The 21173-nt window shown below is 54.0% G+C and overlaps 2 protein-coding genes across 12 annotated transcripts; both read right to left on the bottom strand.

Moving 5' to 3' along the window:
- Positions 1-551: 551 nt before the first annotated feature.
- IFFO1 (intermediate filament family orphan 1) lies at positions 552-12504 on the bottom strand. 11 transcript variants are annotated; one of them, XM_068931059.1, is made up of 9 exons: positions 11715-12504; positions 6139-6199; positions 5962-6057; positions 5467-5607; positions 4331-4515; positions 3229-3337; positions 2333-2428; positions 2011-2141; positions 552-1354 (listed from the first exon to the last, which is right to left on the bottom strand). In XM_068931059.1, exons 1-9 carry the CDS (start codon positions 12437-12439, stop codon positions 1252-1254), a joined length of 1647 nt encoding a protein of 548 aa, XP_068787160.1. In that variant the 5' UTR covers positions 12440-12504; the 3' UTR covers positions 552-1251. The 11 variants fall into 11 exon arrangements, with proteins under 11 accessions (XP_068787160.1, XP_068787165.1, XP_068787156.1 ...); XM_068931064.1 differs by having other exon boundaries at positions 2333-2425; positions 3217-3337; positions 4331-4491; positions 11715-12472; XM_068931055.1 differs by having other exon boundaries at positions 3211-3337; positions 11715-12457.
- A 2870-nt stretch (positions 12505-15374) lies between these two features.
- Positions 15375-20963, bottom strand: NOP2 (NOP2 nucleolar protein). The gene is made up of 16 exons (XM_068931017.1): positions 20772-20963; positions 20646-20691; positions 20508-20566; positions 19705-19964; positions 19353-19396; positions 19034-19194; positions 18049-18248; positions 17856-17945; positions 17683-17770; positions 17446-17586; positions 17126-17265; positions 16782-16871; positions 16348-16470; positions 16180-16277; positions 15950-16080; positions 15375-15839 (listed from the first exon to the last, which is right to left on the bottom strand). Exons 1-16 carry the CDS (start codon positions 20875-20877, stop codon positions 15601-15603), a joined length of 2016 nt encoding a protein of 671 aa, XP_068787118.1. The 5' UTR covers positions 20878-20963; the 3' UTR covers positions 15375-15600.
- Positions 20964-21173: the final 210 nt, after the last annotated feature.

Here is a 21173-nt window from a genome sequence, read left to right as displayed (position 1 = left end):
AAGCCAGCTTCAGCTTTGTTTCTTCAGTAGAACTGAGACCGTGTCAGTCACTTAGCCTCAGCATTGCTCACTCATTCCTTCCCTCTGCCCTCAGCACCAGCCCTCCTGCTAACCACTGATTTTGTGCAAAAGCGAGTGTTTTTTAAAAAAAAAAAAAAAAAAAAAGGAATTGGAGGACAGCTTGAGTGAGGACACACACACTGGCCTGTGGCAAAGGAGGCACAGATGCCTCAGAAGCAGGTGCCATCAGTGTTGGTTCTGATAGAACAACTTGGTTCAGTTTTATTTTTAACATGGAGTCTGGTCCATGCAGTACTGTTACATATGGCCCTTGGAGGGTTTGTGACTCCAGAAATGGGGATCTTTGCCAACATTTTCCTGCCACTCAGACCAGGCACGTCTGAGGGATAGAAGCGTCCCCGAGGGAGGCCCCAGCTGAAGTAAGCTTGGAGCAGGGTCTGGTAGAGGAAGCCCAGAGGGAATTTCTCCTCCTTCAAGTAGCACGCTCCAGCACCTGCTGCAGCACAGTGAGAGCCCACACCCAGAGAAGCTGTAGAAAAGGTAACTGTCCCATTTAATGATCCCTCATTTCCATAACAAACACATACATGTGCGTCACACACGCACCACGAACGCGCAGCAAAGCAAAGTGCATGGCGAGCAGGACTCGGTCCCTGCCCTGGAGGAGGAGAGGCTCTTGGTACCTGGTGTGGTGTGGTACAGGGACCACACGCGTGCTCAGTGAGCAGTAAGGATAGAGAGTCCAGGGCTCGGTCCAGTTGGCACCAGTATCAGGTCCAGTTTGCAGAGAAGTACAGCTCTGGTTCTGCTTCTGTGCGGCACAAAGTGGGCAGGAGGGGAGGGGGCAAATCAAGTACACCAGGACAGAGGCTGGAGGAGGTGCGCGTGGGAGGACCTGGGGACAATTCCTGGAGAACAGTGCTGTAGTAAATGCGGAGCCTCCCTGCCTGAACCGCAGTTAAACCAAAGCAGGGAAAGGGAATAGAGAGGGGGCTGGAGGATGAGGAGACCAGACATAGGCCCTCAGGTCTATCTAGCTATTCCCATTTACAGGACAGCCTGTTGCAGGGTGGGGGGTGGGGGGGTGATCTGCCACCCACCCCCAAATGGGGGTCGCATGGGTGACAGAAGTTTACCAGAGGTCCATGTCCCTCTTAGTCTCTCCCAGGCGTGGCTCAGACACCCCTTTGCCAGGAAGGGGGGGGGCTGAAGAAACAAGGCCTCCCCTAATTATCTGATGGACGCATCACTGGGTGGGTCACGATCAGACTCCTCACTCTCCTCGTTCGGGGCTGATTCACTGTTTGAGGCTGGGGTGAAGGCAGGAGACTTCCTAGAAAGAAGGATAAAGGGCTGCCGTCAGATCAGTGCTGAGGGGAAGGGCCAAGCATTTCCTCCAGTTGGGGCACCAGAGCAAGGAGAAGAGAAGCTGAAATACCCCTACCACTCCCCTGGGGCTTGTGTGGGCCAGTAGGAATCGTGGGAATCCTTGGGTGCTGGAGAGGGTCCCAGAGGGTACCAGCTGAAGAAAGGACCATCCAGGGCATGAAGCAGTGTTGGGGGAGATGCCAGAGGAGCCTGCCCAGAGCAGGACCCAGCCAAGTTACGTGAGGCTAAGGGGTGAGAGTGAGAACCCACCACAGATGTGCCCGGCCTGGAGCCACCCTGGCTCCGCACTCCCATGAACCCCATGTCCCTGCACAGTGGCAGCTCCTCTCTCTGTCAGGGGTGCCAGGGTCTCTTTACACAGTTGCCTGTCAAAACTGACCCCTGTATGCAATTCACCTTCTGAAGACATGGCACCACGACCTATGAGGGGACTGGTCACTGGAAATCCAATGGCCCTGGCTCTAGGGACCATCCTCTCCCCAAGCCACACTAGGACAGGGTGGGAAATACTACCGAGTGCTGTAAACTCCCAGTCACCACTGCTCTGGCTCCAGTCCTTGCCCAGAGCACAGGTATCTTGGCCCTCCTGCTCAGGCTCACCTGTCCCCAGACTGAGTGATGAGTCGCCGGCAGGTCTCCATTTGTACATCCAAACCCCGCTTCATGCTGCACATCTCCATGTACTCGTGCAGGTGCCGGTTCATGTCATTCTTGGCCGTGGCCAGCTCCAGCTGCACAAGGGAAGCGGTGCAGAGATGAGCCCAGGGTGCAGTGCAGAGCAGGGGGCATGGCCAGATCCTAGGCTGCCACCCCCCATTATCAACTACCTGCTCTAGCAGTTTGTTTCTTCCTCCTCCGGGGACCCACTCCCTCATCTCCCACCCTTTTGTGTCATGTCCTCCCCACTTCCTCCTCCTCCCACCTCTATTTGGTCGATGGTTTCCTGATATTCCTTCTCACGGCTCTTGAACAATGACTCTGTGTCCTTGATCACCTTCTCCAGGCTGTCATCCTGCTGCTGGGGAGAGGAGACAGCACGTTTAGAGGCAGAGAGAAGTCCGACATGAGGAACCAAAGGAAAGAGAGAGAAAGTTAGAAAAAGGACTGGCAGTGTCAGAAAAAGAGGAGAAATAGAAGCAGTGTAGTCAGACAGAATGATAAATAAGGCAGGCAACTCAGTCCCAGCAACTTGGGGTAAAGAGTCCTGAGACTTACCACCTTGGGCAGTGAGCACTTCAACCCAGAAAAAGCCCAGCAATGTTCAGAGGTACCGGAGAGTGCAGAAGATGCACAAACCAAGTCCAAGCACAACAAACCCATCCCCAGAGGGCTTCTGGGGTCAAAAGATGCAAAACAGAAGGAGCTTTGGCTAGACTTCGAGGCCCGAGCTTGGGCTGAGCAGACCACGTTGCTGCCCTGCTCGAAAAGTGGTCAGGTGGGCTGGAGAGGCCAACAGGGGCCTGCCAGAGTCCAGAGCAGCCAGAGGCAGTCTCTCTTCTCAAGGGGCTGCAGCTGGGAAAGGCACCTCTCCCCTGGTGTGCAGGCCATGCCTTTAGCAAGCCTTTCAGACTAGAGGCCTCTGGTCTGTGTAACAGCGAGAAGCAAGGGCCTTCACAAGGATGTGGTAACACGTTCAAGCGAAGGAGTGGGGGAAAAGTACCTGTACAGACCTCTAAGGGATGGAAAGGCTGACGTTTGGTCTTTGAACGAGCACCTCCCCAGGCTCAAGCAGGATCAAGTTTCTCTCCCAAAGAGAAAGTGCAAGCCCAGGCCTGAATCTGATGGAGAACCTGACACTACCGTTACCTCCCCCTGCACCTCTGCAGCTGCAATGGCATATCCTGAGAAATCCTCCCAGAGGAGCAGCGTTTCCTCCGTCTCCTCCCACGTAAGGCTGTCACAGTCATCTTCAAAGTCGTATTCCCTCCTAGAGACAAGGGAAGAGCACCTCAGCACTGAGCAGAAAACTCCTAGCAGGGAGAACAGTAAGGGGCAGAGGGCTGGATGCTGGCTGGGCCCATATCGCAGGCTCTGCCTCTGCCTGCGGGCAGTGCTGTAACTATCGGAGGTCCTGGTCTGGGAGAGCTCAGGCCTGCCCAGAGCTGACAGCTGACAGGGAAGGGACTGACTTTATGGTCTGGAGCCCCAACAAATGCAGGCAATGACTCATAAAACCTAGGAATGGTGGTAACAGGCGGGCTGTGGAAGGGATATGCTGCTGTCAGCATGCCACACTCCACCCGAAAAGGGCATTGCTATGGATGCGAGGGCACAAGGGAAACTGAAGCGGGCCCTATAGCAAAATATACCTTATCCACACTCCTTATGGGGAGGGGAGTGAGCTGGGAGCACCCTCCCACAGGACCTAGACAGACCAGGAGAGGAAAGCAGAAGCACAGCTATAGGCTATAGCCAGATGCTAGACCAGTTCCCTACCCACAGTACAGGAGGGCTCAGGTCCTGGTCTCCTGAGGGGTCAGACCTACCAGGGCACAGCTGTAGAGCACAGGACATAAGTACCGCTCTGCAGCAGCAACTCCCATCTCAGCCTCTTCTGAAAACAGGAGCTGCAGACTGCTCCTGTTCCCTACCACCCAAACCAGCAGCCTTCACACCCAGGGCACACACGAGGAGCCTGATGCCCAGTGGGGCCAAAAGAGGCTGCTACACCGTGAGGACAAGCACTGCTACAGGGCCTATTTAGGAGAGTGGCTGGGCAGGCCATTTTCCCTGTGCCCACAGCCAGGCCGGCCTCATGTCGTGTCGGGCCACGGAGCTGGGGCGGGGAGCTCAGTGCTGCACTGGGAGCAGGGGAGACAGGGGAGCAGCAGTCAACTTGCATGAGTGTCTTGCTCAATGCAGAATAGCAGAGGTGTGGAGCTGCAGGGGGTGGGCCAGAGCAAGGCTGGACCACACTCACAGCTGGTTTAGCATCCTCTGCATTTCCTCATTGATACTCATGGCTGTGGTCTCATCCTCCTCTTCCTCTTCAGGTTTTCGGGAGGCATCACTCTCTGACAGCGAGGTGTCTTCGTCGCTGACCTGCTTCCGTTCCCGCTTCCGCCCCACTGAGGCTGGGACCTTAACGGGAGACAAGTGCAGAGACTACAGAAACGAGGCCGGGTCCGAGGTCAGGAGTAGGTAGTTGAGAGGAGATGGAGGGAAAAGAAATGGTGGAGGGACAGAAAGATAGGGAAAGAGAGACAGAAAGAAAGGAAGAAAGGAAGGAAGAAAAGCAAGAGAGAGAGAGAGAGAGAGAGAGATGGACTTATTATGATCAGGTTAAAGATGGTGCAATGACTAAAATATGGTTTTAGCATTTTCTAAAATTAAAACTAAGCAACTAAAGATGGAATCTATGAATCTGATGAGAAAACAATGTGGTTTTATTGCAGAACTCAAATCACCCACCACCCCAATCCAGAGACAGAGGCAAATACAGTGACAGAGACAGGAAAAAAGAGACAGAGTCTAACAAAAGTGAAATATGTCAATATTTCCAGTCCAACCTTATTTTACAGAAAGTTTATAATTTGTACACTTTCTCAACTGAATGAAACTAACCAGCTGCTTCTGTAGGGAAAAAAGAGAGAGAGAAAGAACGAGAAAGGCAGCAACATCCAGAAAGAGAAAAGAGACAGAGACAGAGAAGAGAGACAGAGACAGAGAGAAGATGACGGAGAGGGGAGGGGAAGGAGAGAGATGGAGTTAGAGACAGACACTCAAGCACCTTGTCTCCCTCCTGCAACTGCTTCCCTATCACTGTGGGGTCCCAGGGCCCAACAGTACAGCAAAAGGTTGAGGGGACTCTTGATGCCTGAAGTGACATTTGGAGCATCCACCTCCTCTCTGTGCCCTTTTACCTGATGCTCCCAAAGCACAGCATCCGAGAGAGAGAGAGAGAGAGCGAGCAAGGGACCACATGGAGCAAGGGTGAGGGTGACCAAGTGTCTCCCCTAGCAGAGACATGTTGTTGTCTCAGCCTTCTCCCTCCTTTGGGAACACTTCTCCCCAGAGACAGCTGCTGAATCTGGGCTAGCAGCAGGCACATCTCACCTGAAACATCTTGATCATGTCCTCGCAGTTTCGCTGCTGTGCCACATCACACAGCTTGGCAGTGATGTCGATACGCCGGCAGATGTCCATGTCCACCTTCATGGCCTTCTCTTGGATCTTGGTGTCCAGCTCCGTGATGTTCTGAACCCACAACAACCACCATAGCACCGCAGGAGTGGGACAAAGGAGGAGGAAGAGAATTAGGCAAGGCACACAATAGTCAGATCCCTCACGTTCCTATTGGCAATAAAAGTCCCTGCGCTCTGGGACTGCATTCGCCTTCCCTCTGAGCTTACCGCACCCAGGACCAACCCTGACAGACTACCTCTGTGCTGGATGTGCCCCACCAAGCAGCTCTGATCTAGCACAGTTGCATTTCTGTGCAGGCCTTCCCTCCTATGAGTCTGCCACTGCTTTGAGGAAGTGCACAGCAACCTGGTGCCCACCACTCAAGCAGGCAACCGCTGCCAGAGTGGAGAGGGGTCAACCACTCACATTGCTCATCAGTCCCTTGAAGACAACAAGCTCTGCCTTGAGCTGCTCCACCTTCATAGCCAGTTCCTCTTGGCATGCTTCAGCCTCTTGGGCTTCCTGGGTAGAGGGAGACACGCCAATAAGCATCAGCATGGGGCAGCTGCAGTACAGAGGAAGCAGGGGGACAGGGCTGCTCACCTCCTGCAGCTCGGCCACTCGGTCCTGAAGCTGGACACGCACTGTATACTCCTCTTCCCACCTAGAAAGAGGAATGTGCTCGTCAGATCCTGCCTGCTTCATGTTGCTGGCTGCCGGAGAGGGTAGAGCGGCAGCTGCAGGGTCCCTCCCTCACCCCAAAGCTATCCATGAGGGGGTGACACTGGCACCAGGGGTGGGCAGGAGGAATGCACCCAGGAATGCAACACTATTTGTTTCCAGGCAGCTACAGCTGCCAAATGCCCATCAGTTCTCCTGGCCACAAACCCAGCCCCACAACGCTCTCCACTAACCTCACTTTGTGTGCGCCAACTCTTCCCTGCTCCATGCCGGGGGGGGCACCAGGGACACCAACCGCAGGCTCTGTGCAGCTGCTGCATCACACTCCCTGCTGCAGGGCTGGTCAGTGGGCTGGCCCAGCCCGCCGGCCTGTCTGCCCACCCACCCCTCCTGCTGGCCTTGGGTTACGTTAGGTTGAGCTACAACGTACAGCTTCAGGCTTTTCTGGACGTGGCAGAGTTGCACCAATCTGTCATATCTGTGACTGCAAACTAATCTAATACCAGGCCACGTTACAGCATGAAAAGTTGTGCTGCGCTTCAATGCAAAGGGCTGCTGTCCTGACTCGACTAAAGCAAAGGGCTTCCCTGCATCCGGCCACACTGGCCTGGCAGGGGCAGGAGTCTTCTCAGCTGTATTGCAGCATAACAGGTTGGATTAAAAAACATTGTTTTCTCCAGCACGGAAGCATGATGATCTCACATTTTATTCAAGGCTGCACCATATTAGCCAGCCCACAGACAGACTGGATTGGCTGGTGGGTGCTATATTAGGCTCTATAGCTTTGCAAAAGACTGTGCTAGACTCCGTTACAAGGTGCCTGGCTTTTCTATGCAAAGACACGTTGCAAGGCAATGGACTCCATTATATTTTGCTGCCATGAGATCATCATCTTGGGCCACGTTGCAGTGTTGGTCCAATTCGTGTTTTGCTGGGAGGCCACCAAGCTGTACTGCTGTTTGCCAAATGACTGCATCACATTAAGTAAATGGGTTGGCATGCGCTCCATGCCCACCGCTCTACTGCATGGTGCAGTACAGTGCAGAGTTGCTGTACTCTTATTCATCTGGTTCTTCTGGGAAAGTGAAATTTCTCTGGGAAGGCAACCAGAGCTGGGCCCTTCCCAGTGCTGTCATCTCTCTTGTTTCTATTTAACGCTCGCAAGCCCTGATACAGCCACCGTGACCCCAGCTTTTGAAGTTGCACATGGACATGAAAAATCTCTGCACACCCTTATTTACAGTAAGTTTGAAAAATAAATCCCAAGATTTAGGAAACCAGAAAGCTCATGAAAAGCCCTCAAGTTTGTTATCTCAGGGCATCAAGACAACCTTACAATTTGGAAGAGACCTGATCTATGGATTTCTAAGCCCTTAAAGCTGGCAATGCTTCTCCTTATCCCACCCAAAGGAGAGTGCTCAGTCCTAGTACTAGTGCTGGCTCCATCCCACAGCTACAGAAGGGGAGTCCCTTTGTGGGAAGGAAAAGATGAAGAGAGAGGGAAGGAGAAAGTTAAAAGGCAGAATTTTCCTTATATGGGAACTGTTCAAATAAGGCCTCTGTCCCTAGGGAGAAAACACATTCCATTATACAAAACATTTTCAGCATATTTCTCTGTGTGAAGCTTTCTCTCTCTTTTGGTCTCTGCCTCTCTCCAGGTCTATATAGCCTGGACTATGAGCCCAGTCTCCTGGGAAGGAAATTGCTGCGGCAAATCCTTGAAAGAATTCATTTCACGTTGACACTATGATGAGTACAGATTGGATAAATTCTGACTTAACCAGGCAGAAGGCAACAGTGATTCTCACTGTAAACCACAAATCTGCACACCTATCCTTTACGAACCTCCTCCTTGCCCAACTCCTGCCTGGCTCCTTTTCTCCCAGTCCAGTCTGCAATGCACCACTCCTAATAATAACCCAATTGCATCACTGCACCCACAGCCCAGAGCAGCCAGGAGTCTCTGCCAGGTGGCTGCTGGCTGGAAGCAAGACTCCCTCACATAACCCCAGCTCACAACCTCCCTGCCCCGGTCTGGTGGAGCCTGCCCTGAAGTCCTGTCACCTGGCCAAGCGGAGATGCACATCCTTCCTGCACCACTACAATGCAGCAACCTGCCCAAATGCAGAAATACTGGGGGGGGGGGGGGGGGGGGGGGCAGGGGGGGCAGAGAACAAGGGTAGGAGGTCCTCAGCACCAAGAGTCAGCCACCTCCTTACCAGTTATGGGCCAGCTCTCCCAAAGCTGGCAGCATGACAAGATACAGTCCTGTCTCTACAGCCCCCCTACCCTCACGTATGTGTCCTCTTGAAGAAGCTCACACGGCAAAATAAACTCCTACACCTCTAAAAATCCTCTTCATTGCAAACACTGGACTGCCTTGCTGCACTGAACAGTTACTGTTCTGTACTGCTGCTGCTACAGGATATTATTCAGCTTGCATGGTGCTGCTCAAAGCTGTGCATTTCCCTTTTCCATGTTTGAACTAACTTTGAATTTAACCTTAATTGTCAAATTCCTGCGGCCTGGGGCATTTTCTTGCAGGATCGTTAAAAGTTCACCTATAACACAATGCTACTCATCCCCCAACCCCTGTCGGTACTTGCAGCATCCAAAGACAAAAACTATTTGGAAACGCAGGTGTAGCAGACAGACAACAGGTCTGATGACTCTCTCTGCTCCCAGGCCCTTGGCAGGTTTGTAGGCTGCTCACAGGCACCCTTTGCCCCCTCCAGATCACGCAGCCACAGTCTCCTCCCTCGGTTCTGCCCTTCCCAAGCCTGGCTCCTGCGAGCCTCTCTCCTGCCACTGCATCTCTTCTCATCCCTCCCCAGTGCTCCTGCACCCCCTCCAAGAGCCTAGACTTTAACTTAAAGCACTGCACATTCAAAGAGATGCTCCTCCAGCCACACCGCTCTGCAGGGTGCAGGGCCTTCTTTGGCGGCTGCGTGGAGGCAACGCTGCCCTACAATCCACGGGCTGCTTCAGAAAGTAGAAGCTTCACTGCCAAAGGCCTCAGGGCAGAGGAACAGGAAATCCTGTGTTAACGTGATCCCTTCGCTCTGCCCTTGCGCAGACGGCACAAAGGGCTGCCTGGGGATGACAGGCCACATTGTCCCCATGGTAGATCAGAACCTGGTGTGATAGGAAGGTCTCTGCTCCAGGGGAGCAGAGGAGGATCTCAGGGTCTGCCCTCTGCTAGGGAAGAGGGTGGAAACAAGATCCTCCTATCCCATTCCCGTATTTGGGACCTTAGGAGCTGTGGCTATGCCTTTCGGAAAGTTCCTGGTGTAGGAAAGGGTCTGGGGGTGGGGTCTGCTTTCTCCTAGCTCCTGGTAACAGGGCCTAAAAATAGCTTACACCAAGAGCATTGGCCCACAGGCTCGCAGCAGCTCCCGGTGGCTCCCCCTGCCCTCCCCCAGCATCCCCTCTCCCTCTGTCACCTTCCCCAGTGGGCTTTGCCAAAAGCTCCTTCCCAAGCAGGACGGGCATAAAAAGCTCTCCTTGCTCCTGAAGCTTCAGCAGCACCAACAGAGCAAACTTGTCTGTCAGTCAGGAGTCGATTGGAGAGGGTAACTGTATACAGAGCCCCAGGAGAAGCAGGGCTTTCACAGCACTGCTCAGGAGCTCAGCATTGTCTCCTGGTTTCCTTCAGCACTCTACCACATACCTGGCTTTCCACCTGAGCTGCCCCTGCCCCAGGGACGGAGGGAAGCAGGAGAGTCATCTTCACAGCCAGACACACAGCTCCACACATTCTCTCTAAAGGGCTCTGCAGCACCACTTCTACCAACAGGGTCCAATCTGTTCCCCCCCCCCCAACAAGGGCTACTTGTTTCGTCCTGTACCCCTTGTCTCATGCACTACACAGCTTTCCTGCAGAAAATTCAGTTTTCCTGCAGAAAATCCACTAATCTCTGCCACTGGCCAACTGTCTCCAGCTTTGAGCAGATGAGACTTGAGCCCTCTGTGTCAAAAATGTGGCTTCTGTTCCTAGCTCCTATTGCCCTGATGTGGCACTAGCTCCCTGCTATCTGATCTAAAAACACAAACCAAGGAGAGCTGCCTACTCCTGGGAAAAGAACCCGACTACTTCCTTAATGATAAAAGGCCTTAAGCATACAGAAAAGCAGTAGCAATCAGCGGAAAAAAAAAAAAAAAAGTAATGCCAACTTTTTTCCACGTTCCTTACTCAGTGCCTTTAAACCATCAGCTACTAACCATCAGTCACAGGAAAGTCTGTTCAGCCCTTCTCATCTCATAAAGCCAAAAATATAAGATGTCATCCTAGATCCCAAGCCTTGATTTTGGCTCCAGATCCAGAGCTCCAAAGCACTGGTCAGCAATACATTTCACGTGGGTAAAATGCAACATTTTGCCCCTGTGGCTACTTAATCATTTATTTTTTAACTGCTTCTAAAGCATCATAAAGTGATTTTTCTTCTTCAAACTCAGTCACTCAGGGTGGGAAGAAGCTGTTAATCATATTGTCCTGCCCTGTGCTCTCCCCGAGCCCTGACCCAGCAATGCCAGTTCGCTGCCTGACCTCAGCCTACGTGCAGATCTAAGAGCAGCCTCGCAGCTCGGCTCGAAACAGAAGCCCCGCGCTACAGGCACAGTGGAAAAGCGGTGGCCGTCCCATAGGAAAAAGAAAAAAGCAGCCACGAGATTAGTTTGCGTTCTCCTTTGCCCTTCTCCCAGGTACGTGCAAGCTGCAGCTATTTTGGGCAGGAGGAGGAAATACCTCCAGGAGCAGGGTGCTGCTGCATGGCTTGCCTGCCTCTGAAGCACCTGGTGCGAGGACACTTGCCCAGGAGAGCCCAAACAGTAATTCCTGGGCTGTGAGGAAGAGCCAGGGAAGGAAAGGGCCTGGGGGCTTCAGCAGCCCTGCCAAGGGACTTCCCAGCACACATGTGCATATCTAGAGGGACTTCTTCCTCCCGCGAGTCTCTCTAACCCAAACCCACGCGGTTCCTTTGCTGCTGCGTGTACATCTTCCTCGCTTCCCTTCGGGCTGCTCTTCCTTCCCAAGTGTTTCCAGATTCCCCCTGCCTTTAAAGCACCAACTCCTAGAGTCACGCTATTTCTTCCGCGCCTGACCTACTTGAAAAGGCAATTTCTAGTGCTCATGCAGGGATGAGAAGCCGGAAGACGTGAGGCTGGCATCCCAAGGGGCTTCCAGCACCAGAAGGAAGTGGGGAGGCCCAAAACAACACAAGGCTTTTCTGAGGCTCTGCTTCACCTTGGCGCTCCACCGCACGCTTTCTGAGCTCCCGGGAAGCCCGGCGGCTACCCCGCAACCCAAACGCGCCCGCTGGTTCCTCCTGCGCCGACACCCTCCCGGATGCTGCGTGAATCCTGGCAGCCCTCCTGCCGCCCCACGGAGGGCTTCAGCCCTCTCTTCCCTCCCTTCTGCGGCCACCACCAGCTCCCCATGCGGGATGGGATAGGATGGGACGGGACGGGGCTCAGCCCAGCCCCGGGCTGCCCCTTCTCACCTGCGCTTGTACTCGTCGCGCTCCCGCTTCACCTTGGCCAGCACGTTGTAGAGGGCCCGTATCTCGGGGGTGATGGTGTCTATCTGCACGCCCACCCCGTCGGGGTGGATCCAGGAGACGCCGGGCCCCTGCACCAGCGTGGTCTCCGGCCCGGGCCCCAGCCGGCGGGCCTGCGAGAAGGACCAGATGGTGCCGGGCACGAAGCGGGAGGCAGCGGTGGCAGTGGCGGCGAAGGGTGGCGGCTGGGGGGACGGCGCCAGGGGGGCGCCGGGGTGGCAGCCGGGCGAGCCCAGCAGCCGGGTGGGCCGGCTGCTGCTGCCCAGCGCCAGCCCCAGCCCCAGGGGCCGGATGGGGCTCACGAAGCCGGTCTGCACGGCCTGGTCGCGGCGCGGGGCGCCGCGGGCCCGCGGGCCGCCCTCCTCCAGCGCCTGCTGCAGCTGCTTCTCCAGCTGCCGGTTGCGCCGCTCCAGCTCGTGCACCTTGGCCAGGAAGCAGCGGAACCGCAGGTTGAGGGTCTTGAGCACGTTGATGTTGGAGCCCAGGTCGTTGCGCAGGGCCATGGCGGCGGGTGGTGCGGCGAAGGGGCCGGCGGGCGGCGGCAGCGGGGGGACCCGCTCGGCCGCGAAGGGCTCGGCCGGGTGCTCGGCGGGCCGCGCCTCGGCCTCCAGCAGGCCCTGCTGCTCCTGCTGCAGGAGGAAGAGGTTGGGGCCGAATAACGGATTCATGGCGGCGGCGGCGGCGGCGGGCCGCGGCCGGGAGAGCCGGCGGCGGCGGGGGGGGGGAGGGGAAGGAGGGCGCCAATCAGGGGCGGGCCGCGCCCGGGGGGCTGCACCCGGGGGGCTGCACCCGGCCGGCCCCCGCGGCGGGGGCTGCGGCTTCCGCTGCGGCGGGCAGGGCCGGGCCCGGCCCCACCGCGGCGGGGAGGGGGCGGCCCCGCCCCGGGCCCGGCAGCCACCGCCCCTCGCATGGGCGCGGAGAGGAGGGGAGGGGACGCGGCGGAGACCCGCCCGCCGCCGCCGCCCCTCCCGGCGCAGCTCCAGCCGTGAGGGAGCAGCAGCAGCAGCAGCAGCAGCGGGCGGCCCTTCACCCGGCCCCGCACCAGCCGCCAGGATGGGGCCGTGCGAGAGGTTTGGATTAAAGGGCAGGCCCGGCCTCGCCTTACAACCAACGGTGGGGCAGACCACAGTTTGGTTGCACCCTTGGGATTTTGGGGTTACACCCCCATCCACCCTTTCAGGAATTTCCGTGGCCCCACTGAGGCTGAACGACTTCCCGAGTCTCAACCCGGGGTGGGGGGGAGGCTCTAATAATTTTCTCCATTTTGTTGTCCAATAATTCCTTTCCTAGTAGCATCCAACTTTTTTTTTTCCTGGAAAGACCCTGGAAAAACCTCTCTCAGGCCCTATATATATAAGGCACTCCAGAGAACTAGCCCCACAAGCCTGAAGTGAAACGCATTGATTCAAAGGATCCTCCCTGTGCTAATTCACTGTCAAGCATGGGGAAAAATTATTTCCAGCTGCAAGGATACCTGGTTAACAGCTACTCAACATAAAAAGACAAGAAACGAGAGATGTAATAAGTTAAGACAGACAGACACACAAACCCTAATAAACAAAAGATAACAGAGAAAGTGTTAGAAAAGGGAGTTAATTTAGCCCTAGCCCAGCTTAGCACTACTGCCCAAAGTAGATGAAGCCTGCAGGCCACAGGAGTGAATTGTGAACGAGCTCGAGAGACATTGCTGAGGATGTGACTGCAAAACCAGCTAGAACCAGCCCTCAAAGATACAGAACACAATGGATAGAGCTAACGGTTAACCTTTGGATAAGATAAGGCACTGTGAACACAGCAGCCGTCCTGTCTCGGGATGTAGACGTGAACCAATCAAAAGGAAAGAGACCACTGACTCAGTCAAGAAGACGGGAAGAGGCTGTCACTGGCAGGTGGGGAAATAAGACTGTAAGGAGTATAATTACCCCAGAACTTCTTTGTTCGGGGTCCCTCCCCGGAGGCACCCCACTCAAGCTGTTACTTTGCTGTACCGTCATTTAAATAATTAATTAATTTTGCTGCTAGACGTCCGTGAGACTCTGCTCCTCGGAAACCTAGGGTCAAACTGTTTCCATAACAAAAGTAACAGAGAGCAGAACTCCTAAGGAAGATTACAGGAGCAAAACTTATTACGGGATGTTTAGGGGAAGGATCAAAGGTGGGGAAAGGGAAGCATCAAATTAGATAGGGAGGAATGAGCCTGGGAAAACAAAGGAGGAAGAAACAAGGACCGAACACCTTTAAGTTGGCTGCTGGTTAGCATGCTTGTCTGGCTGAGCCCTGCACTTAGTCAGAAATAGAGCTTAATGAGCAGGCAGGACAGACTGATGATCATTTTCTCTGCATTTATGTGCGTTTGTAATCTGCTAGCAAACTTCAAACGCGACCACCAATAAGGAGGACAAGAGGTCTGCTGAGAGGCAGATACCAGACAGACCACAAGTCTGATGACCAGCTACCAGAGAAATCTGTGAAACTGCGTGTGCACGTGTATGTGCTGATACATAAGATCCACTAGTAACCCCTAAGTTTGATAGAACAGCAAGTAAACCAGGATTATGCCATTTTTGCCACTCATGTTTTGAGTACTGTTTGTGTTTCCATGGGCCTCTGTTGACACTTGTCTCCTGTTTGTGTTGGTTTGCCTGTGGCTGGCTGTGTATATACTAAGCGCGTGCATGTTGTGTGCATCACTGGAATTTACTCAGCCTCACTCCTTGCTGAACCTGGCAACAGTGAAAAGCAGCAGCTTCACATCTAGCAGATCAGGAGAGGAAGAATCCCCTAGCTCCTATGTTCCACTGCATTCAATTATGCTTTATACCAATCACAAAAGATTGTTCTAGCACATCAAGTTTTCCCATGAACCCAAAGCTTGGGGGAGAGGGGGAAACAAGGTACAACATCATGTGAAGTAAGTTAGCAAAACAATAATTACAAGAAACAAGAATTAGGCCTTAGATCTGTTACATATCTCACTCCCCGCACACTGTCGTGGAATGGACGCTGGAGAGCGTGCTTGGTAGAAAGTTTACTAATAGATTGTCTCTCAGAAAAGAGAGATTCACTGGTCAGACAGCAGAACAAAAAGAAGAAGAAGAAGAAAAAACTTACATTGACAAGGGAAAGGGACCTGGGCTGACATTTAAATAGAAATAGGCTACTGCTTGTTATGTCTCAAGGAGAAGCAACCACATCTAGAAGGCAGACATAAAGGCAAAGACGCAGAACCTGACTGCATAGCACCAGGACCAGCATCGATCCCTACTGCAGTCCAGGAGGCCACGAACCAAGAGATGGCTGGAGATAAGCACAAGGGTGAACTGGAACAGGACACAGTGATGACAGAGAATTGGGGATGAACGCAGGAGCGCTGGCCTAGGAGTAGGAGCTCCAGTCCTGCCTGAAGCCCTCTGTTGACCCAGGCACCAAGTGCCATCACCATCTTCCAAGCAGCTAGGATTTCAGTTGCAGAACAGCAACAGCAGCGAGGACAGATGCTGAAAACGTGAGAGCATCAGATGGGAGTGGAAGGGATTTCTGTGGCACAGAAGTAAACGGACATAGCAGAATCCTGTCTTCAACACTCGAGGGAAAAGGACAAGATTTGAGTAAGAGTATAAAACTTTTAATAGGTCAGTGCCAGTCCTTGTTGTAGAGGAAGGAAAGGAGTACACAATAGCTGTCCCAGGCTCTGACTACTGCAGTGATTGTCTGCACAGAGCAGGAAAGTCAAGATGGTACACACATAGCCAGGGCAGCTCCCCACCTTTACACTCCAAGGAGGGGACTGACACCTGGAAAAGCAGTTCCTCTCACTGTTCGTTCTGGTTCACTTTCTCTGCTTCTTCCTGGTAGGGACTCGAGCACGCAACATCCGGGGAGAAGGCCGGCCAGCCTTCGCAGGTCTGCGCTGTGCCTGCAAAGAATGTCTCTTCTTCAAAGCAGACTGTGGCTTCTTCTGCCCTTCGGCAACTTTTGATCCCTCAAGTTTCTTCTTTTTTGACTGAGGCTCCACAGTGGTATCAGGGAGAGGCAAAGGACTTGCTGCTTCCACAGCAGGTTCTTCATCTGAAAGGAGAGAGAAAGGTACTGTAGGAGAAACCCATACGGCTTCCGCAGGGGAAGCAGCCTGTGTCAGCAGGCCCAGGCATCTCAGTAGAGCTCTAGCACTAGGTTACCTTTTTGTGCCTTGGGAATGGCATTGGAGAATTTCTTGAACTTGGCAATGAAGAACCCATCCATATTGTGAGTGTGAGGATAGAAACGCCGAGTAGACTTGAGAGAGGGGTGGAAGCGACGGTCCTTGAACCTGGAGGAGGAAATGGGGTGAGAAATACTAGAATACCTCTGCTGAAACTTGGCCACCAAGGAATAAAGTTACTCGTGCAGCTTGTGGCCTGGCACGCACCTGGTGAAACCTTCCTTGCCAAAGTCCAGGCCCGTGGCCACCAAACGAACGTTGCGTTTCTTCAGGGCATAATCCACAACCCACTCATTCTCCTCCACCTGCCAGAGATTAAGCATTAGGATCCAAAGCTCGCTGGTGCCTTGAGCGGAGAGCATGGAGGAGACTTACTGTGATGGAGCAAGTACAGTAGACGATGTAGCCCCCTGTCTCTGAGGCAGCATTGACTGAATCAATAGCACTGAGAATCAGCTCCTTCTGCAGGTGAGCACAGCGCAGGATGTCTTTCTCATCCTGAAATAGAGGTTAGGATGACAGAGGCACAGGGAAGCACCTGAGGCTTTGGACGCTATAGTAGATGAAGAGATGACAGGAGAGCAAGGTACATATGATACAACATCAAGATTGTGGGGTCTTCTGCAGAACTAACCCCCCCCCCCCCCCACACACACACACACAAAAAAGCTCCAGTACAATACACAAGACAGGAGCAGGAAAATCAGTTTTGCCAATACATACGCTTCCCAAGAATGAAACTACCCAGGAAATCTTTCCTCTAACGACCCACGTGTGAGGCCTCATCTTATGTCCCCATGCTCACTCACCTTATTCGTTTTGACAGCAGGATCCTTGGAAATGACACCTGTTCCACTACAAGGAGCATCAAGCAAGACACGGTCAAACCCTCCCAGCACCTGCAGGCAGACGCACGTTTGGAGTTACGTTCATGAGCGAGAACTGAGACCAAGACAGAGACTAGAAGTGCAACCAGAAGATGGGGAAGGCAGGAAAGATCTCTCACTCCCCTCTCCACACCAAACAAGCACGCTCCCTTGCAATTCTGCTCATCCTCCTGTGACAAGCGATTTCATGGAGCAGAACTTTACTACAGGGATGGCACAGCTCTAGGTAAGCATGCTAAGAACACCCAGAGCAGGTAGGAACATACCTTGGGGAACTGGCGTCCATCGCAGTTACTCACTACAGCATTGGTGACTCCCAGCCGATGCAAGTTCCCCACCACGCTACGTAACCGCTCAGCATTGCTGTCGTTGGCCAAGATCATGCCTGTGTTCTTCATAAGCTGAGCTGCCAAAGGGCCAAATACATCAGCAAAGGGCTGAAAACCTCCCGCGCTTTTGCCCGTAGGCACAATCATACCCCTCCTTTCCCTGAATTCAGTTCCATTCTGTTTTCCTGACCAGGGGAAACGCACTACGTTGTGGGGAGGCTTGGGAGGGATGCTGGGCAAAGGCTCCAGTGAGGTACCTATGTAGCTGGTCTTGCCTCCTGGGGCACAGCACATATCCAGGATGCGTTCGTTCTCCTGTGGAGCCAGAGCCATGACAGGGAGGAGACTGGAAGCTCCTTGCAGCATGTAGTGGCCAGCCAAATACTCAGGGGTGGCACCTGGACAGGGAAGGCAGAGCAAAAGAAGATGACTGTGAAAAAAGGGGAGCCGAGAGAGGGTCAGCTCAAGCCCTGTGAGAGGAAGGGTGATCTCACCAATAGGCACAGAGGAGTCATAAATAACAAGTCCGGTTTTTGACCACTTTCCCAGGGGGTCAAGATTCACACCGCGGTTAATTAGAGCCTGTAAGACAAAGAGATGGGACTGAGACCTCAGAGCCACCCTGCATGACAGGCATTGCAGGAGACAGCCATGGGTTTCTGCTCACCTGTGCCAGGTCCCGTCGCCGCGTCTTGAGCGTGTTGGTGCGAATGGTCACTGGGCGAGGAACTTCATTGGCTTCCAGAAAGTTTATCAGCTGGAAGATGGAAGGGCCAGAGAACTTCAGGTAAAAACGAAGTTCTAGGGAGGCAGCCAAATCCCCACCAGTCAGTAAAGATATGGGCTGGGCAGCATCCTACCTCAGGAAGTGGGAAGATGTCCATGAGCTTCTTGAGCAAGAAGTCACTGTAGGAATAGTAAGCAGCCATGTCCCGGCGCAGCAATGCAAGGTACTCCTGTCGCGTGCGTCCTTCCTCTCGCTTCACCCCAAAGTCCTGCAGCACCTCCATGTTGCTCTTGATGCGCTGGTGAATGATGTGCAGGTCAGGCGGCTCAGCAGGTAGAAGGACCATTAAGAATTGTAAACGACCAAGGAATTCACACGCAGGCCCTTCAAAAGCACAGCCAGTCATGCAAAACTCCTGAGTCACTGCATACAGCACCTGCACCAGAAAGGCCTTACTGGAGTGTGCACATCTACCATGTATCGTTTGCTACGCTTTCACTGGAGTTAGGCAGAAGGGAGATTCAAAGGATAGCAACCAGATAAGGAAGCGCACAAGGCAGGGAAAATAAGGTATTTGCAAAAATTCGGTTTGGTTAGTCTAGAAAAGCAGAAAAGGGGTGGGAAGAAGACACGTGGAAAAGGCTTTTCAATACTGAAAACATTTCCTGTAACGCAAAGGAGACTAAAAGTTCTCCAGAAGCAATTAGAGAGAGTAGAGAAGAAAGAGGTGAAAAAGATCACTTAAGCCCAAGAACACGCGCTTTGGATGCTGGAATTGCTGTCATCAGAGGCTCTAAGAATGAGTTAGACAAACACATACCCAGGAATCCAGGTAGAAGGGAATTAACTATGCGATAGACACCCACATGCATTTAGGACTGGAAAAAAAGATTGAGGGCAAGGTCCAGGCTCCATACAGGGAATAACAGGTTCCCTGACCGTGCTGTACAGAGGTGTAGAACCACATAGCTACCACTATCTGTTAGGGCAATTCAACTAAAAACGGCTTGTCAGGCACCAACGCTCATAATAAAATGTAAATGAAGCTCTACAGTTGCACTCAAGCTCTGTAGTGGCACAGCTACGTGGTTTACAGAGGCCACAGATGAAAAGGATATTCTCTCTCTCAATCTGTTCATCAGTTGGCAATTTGAACTGCTCATCTACATCCAGATTGAGCTGCAGATCCGCACTCTCTTCTTCCTTCTGCTCCTTCTTCTGCCTGCCTGCCTCTTCTGCCACCTCTTCCTCTTCACTGTCATCTTCACTAAGGCCTCCCCTAGGTATAAAAAAAATATAGTTTTTTTACACAATAGCAGGACTCCTCAGACACTTTACAACTATCATCTCTTGGATGACAGAAGAACGAACAACCCAGGCTCCTCGTGTTCCAACCAGGAAAGACTGTGCTGACCCCTGACGCTCTCAAATCCTCACCTATCAGATTTCTGCTTCAGGGCGGCTTTTTCAATGGGCAGCAACTAAACAGAGAGACAAAATATTAATGAAACAGTATCAGCTAGTATCAACTACCCCTTTAATCTGTGCCATCTCTATGAAATATACCTGCTCTGTTTAAAAAGAACAACAGATGAAGGCATTGAGTGTTCTGCTGAGACCAGTTGCTAACTTAAAATTCCCTTCTTGTGAAGGGAAGAAGGATAAAGCTGTTCTCCACCTCGCCATCCAGCCTTCCAGTAAAGTTACCCTTTCCCCACCAGGGCTGCTGGGTCCTTACAGCCAGCAAAGCCAAGTTTCTTCTGCAAAATCGAGGGCAAAAAGCTCATACCTCTTCTTCCTCAGAGGAAGAGGCACCATAATCATCGACCATCTCCTCGCTGCTCCCATCCTCCTCCATCTCCCAGGTGCCCTCTTCCACCTCATCATCACTGGATGACTCCACGTTGTTGTCTTCAGACTGGATTTTCTTGGCTTTGGCTGGAGTCAGCCATTTTGAATTGCCATCGCTGAAGCCAGACTGGCAACGATGGGGTTGCGCTACTACCTTTTTGGGGTGTTTCTCCTTCGATGGGGATACCTGCTCCTTAACTGCAGGCAGAATAAGCAGTTAAGTTAGGCAGTATTTTATATGACAGCTCTCCCAGTTTTTGACTTGTTATGCAAAGCAGCCTCCTTCACTCTAGCCCGGAGCTGCTTGTCTAAGAGAAGAGACTGCTCCCCATACTGGTTTGCTCAAGCACAAAGATCCCCCCCCAACCAAACCCGAAAAAGAAACGACTAGAATTGCCAAAGAAAAATACAGCTACTAAGTCTTTTTAGTGCCTGTCCTGACATACCGCAGCAGCCCTATTTCTCAAATCTGTGTTTATCCCTTCTTCCCGCCGTGAGAGCTTACTCGGACGCACGTGATTTAACGCAGCACGCTTAAAAGCCTCAGCGCCCCAAGGTGCTTACGATACCCACGACGCGAGCGGAATAAAAGGCAGAAAGAGGCTAACGCACAGAAGAGGGGGGCTTTTTACCGATTTCTCCTTTGCTAAAGGCGCTCCCCGCTGCATCGGAGAGCAGGTGGTGGAACTCAGTGGAAAGACTGGCTTGAAGCGGGGCAGCCCGCCGGGGCCCCGCACTCACCTCCGGGCTCCCGCCCCCCGCGCCGCTCCTCGCCCGCCGCCCGCCGCCTCTTCGCAGCCCTGCAGCGGGAGGGGAAGCGGCCGTCAGCGGCGCCCGGCCCCGAGCCAGCCCCGCGCCCTCCCCCGCCGCCGCCCTCACCTCCTGCGCCCGTGGCTGGACAGCTTCCTCCGGCCGGGCTCTGCCTCTGCGGGAGGGAGAAGCGCCGTTAGGTCGGCGGCCCCGGGACGGCGCTGCCCGGGCGCCCCCAGGCCGGGCCGGGCTCACCTGGCGGCAGGAAGCGGGCCAGCTCCACCTCGGCCCCGCGCTGCTTGCGGGCCTTGCGCCCAGGGCCGCGCTTCTCCTTCCGCGCGGGGTCCAGCTTCCGCCCCATGGCGGCGCGGCCGCGGGTGGCGCAGCCGGCTCCGCGCTCCCCCGCCGCCGCCGCACGTGCCGCCCTGCCCCCACCCGGCCCCGGCCGCGCACGCGCCGAGCCGCGGCTCCGCCCCCTGCCCCGGGGCGGGCAGCCCAGCTCATTGGTTGGTCACCGCTTCCGCCGCTCGCCGAGTGGCTGAGCGCCGGCCCAGCCTGTGACGGCAGCGGCCCCCGGCCCCGCCCCCGCGCGTGGCGTGGCCCGGGCTCGGCCGGGCGCAGGCGCCGCCCGCGGCCGGGAGCGGCAGAGGTATGCGG

The sequence above is a fragment of the Struthio camelus genome, chromosome 1, assembly GCF_040807025.1.
Source record: "Struthio camelus isolate bStrCam1 chromosome 1, bStrCam1.hap1, whole genome shotgun sequence".
Taxonomy (NCBI): Eukaryota; Metazoa; Chordata; class Aves; order Struthioniformes; family Struthionidae; genus Struthio; species Struthio camelus.
This window is presented reverse-complemented; position numbering and strand designations above follow the sequence as displayed.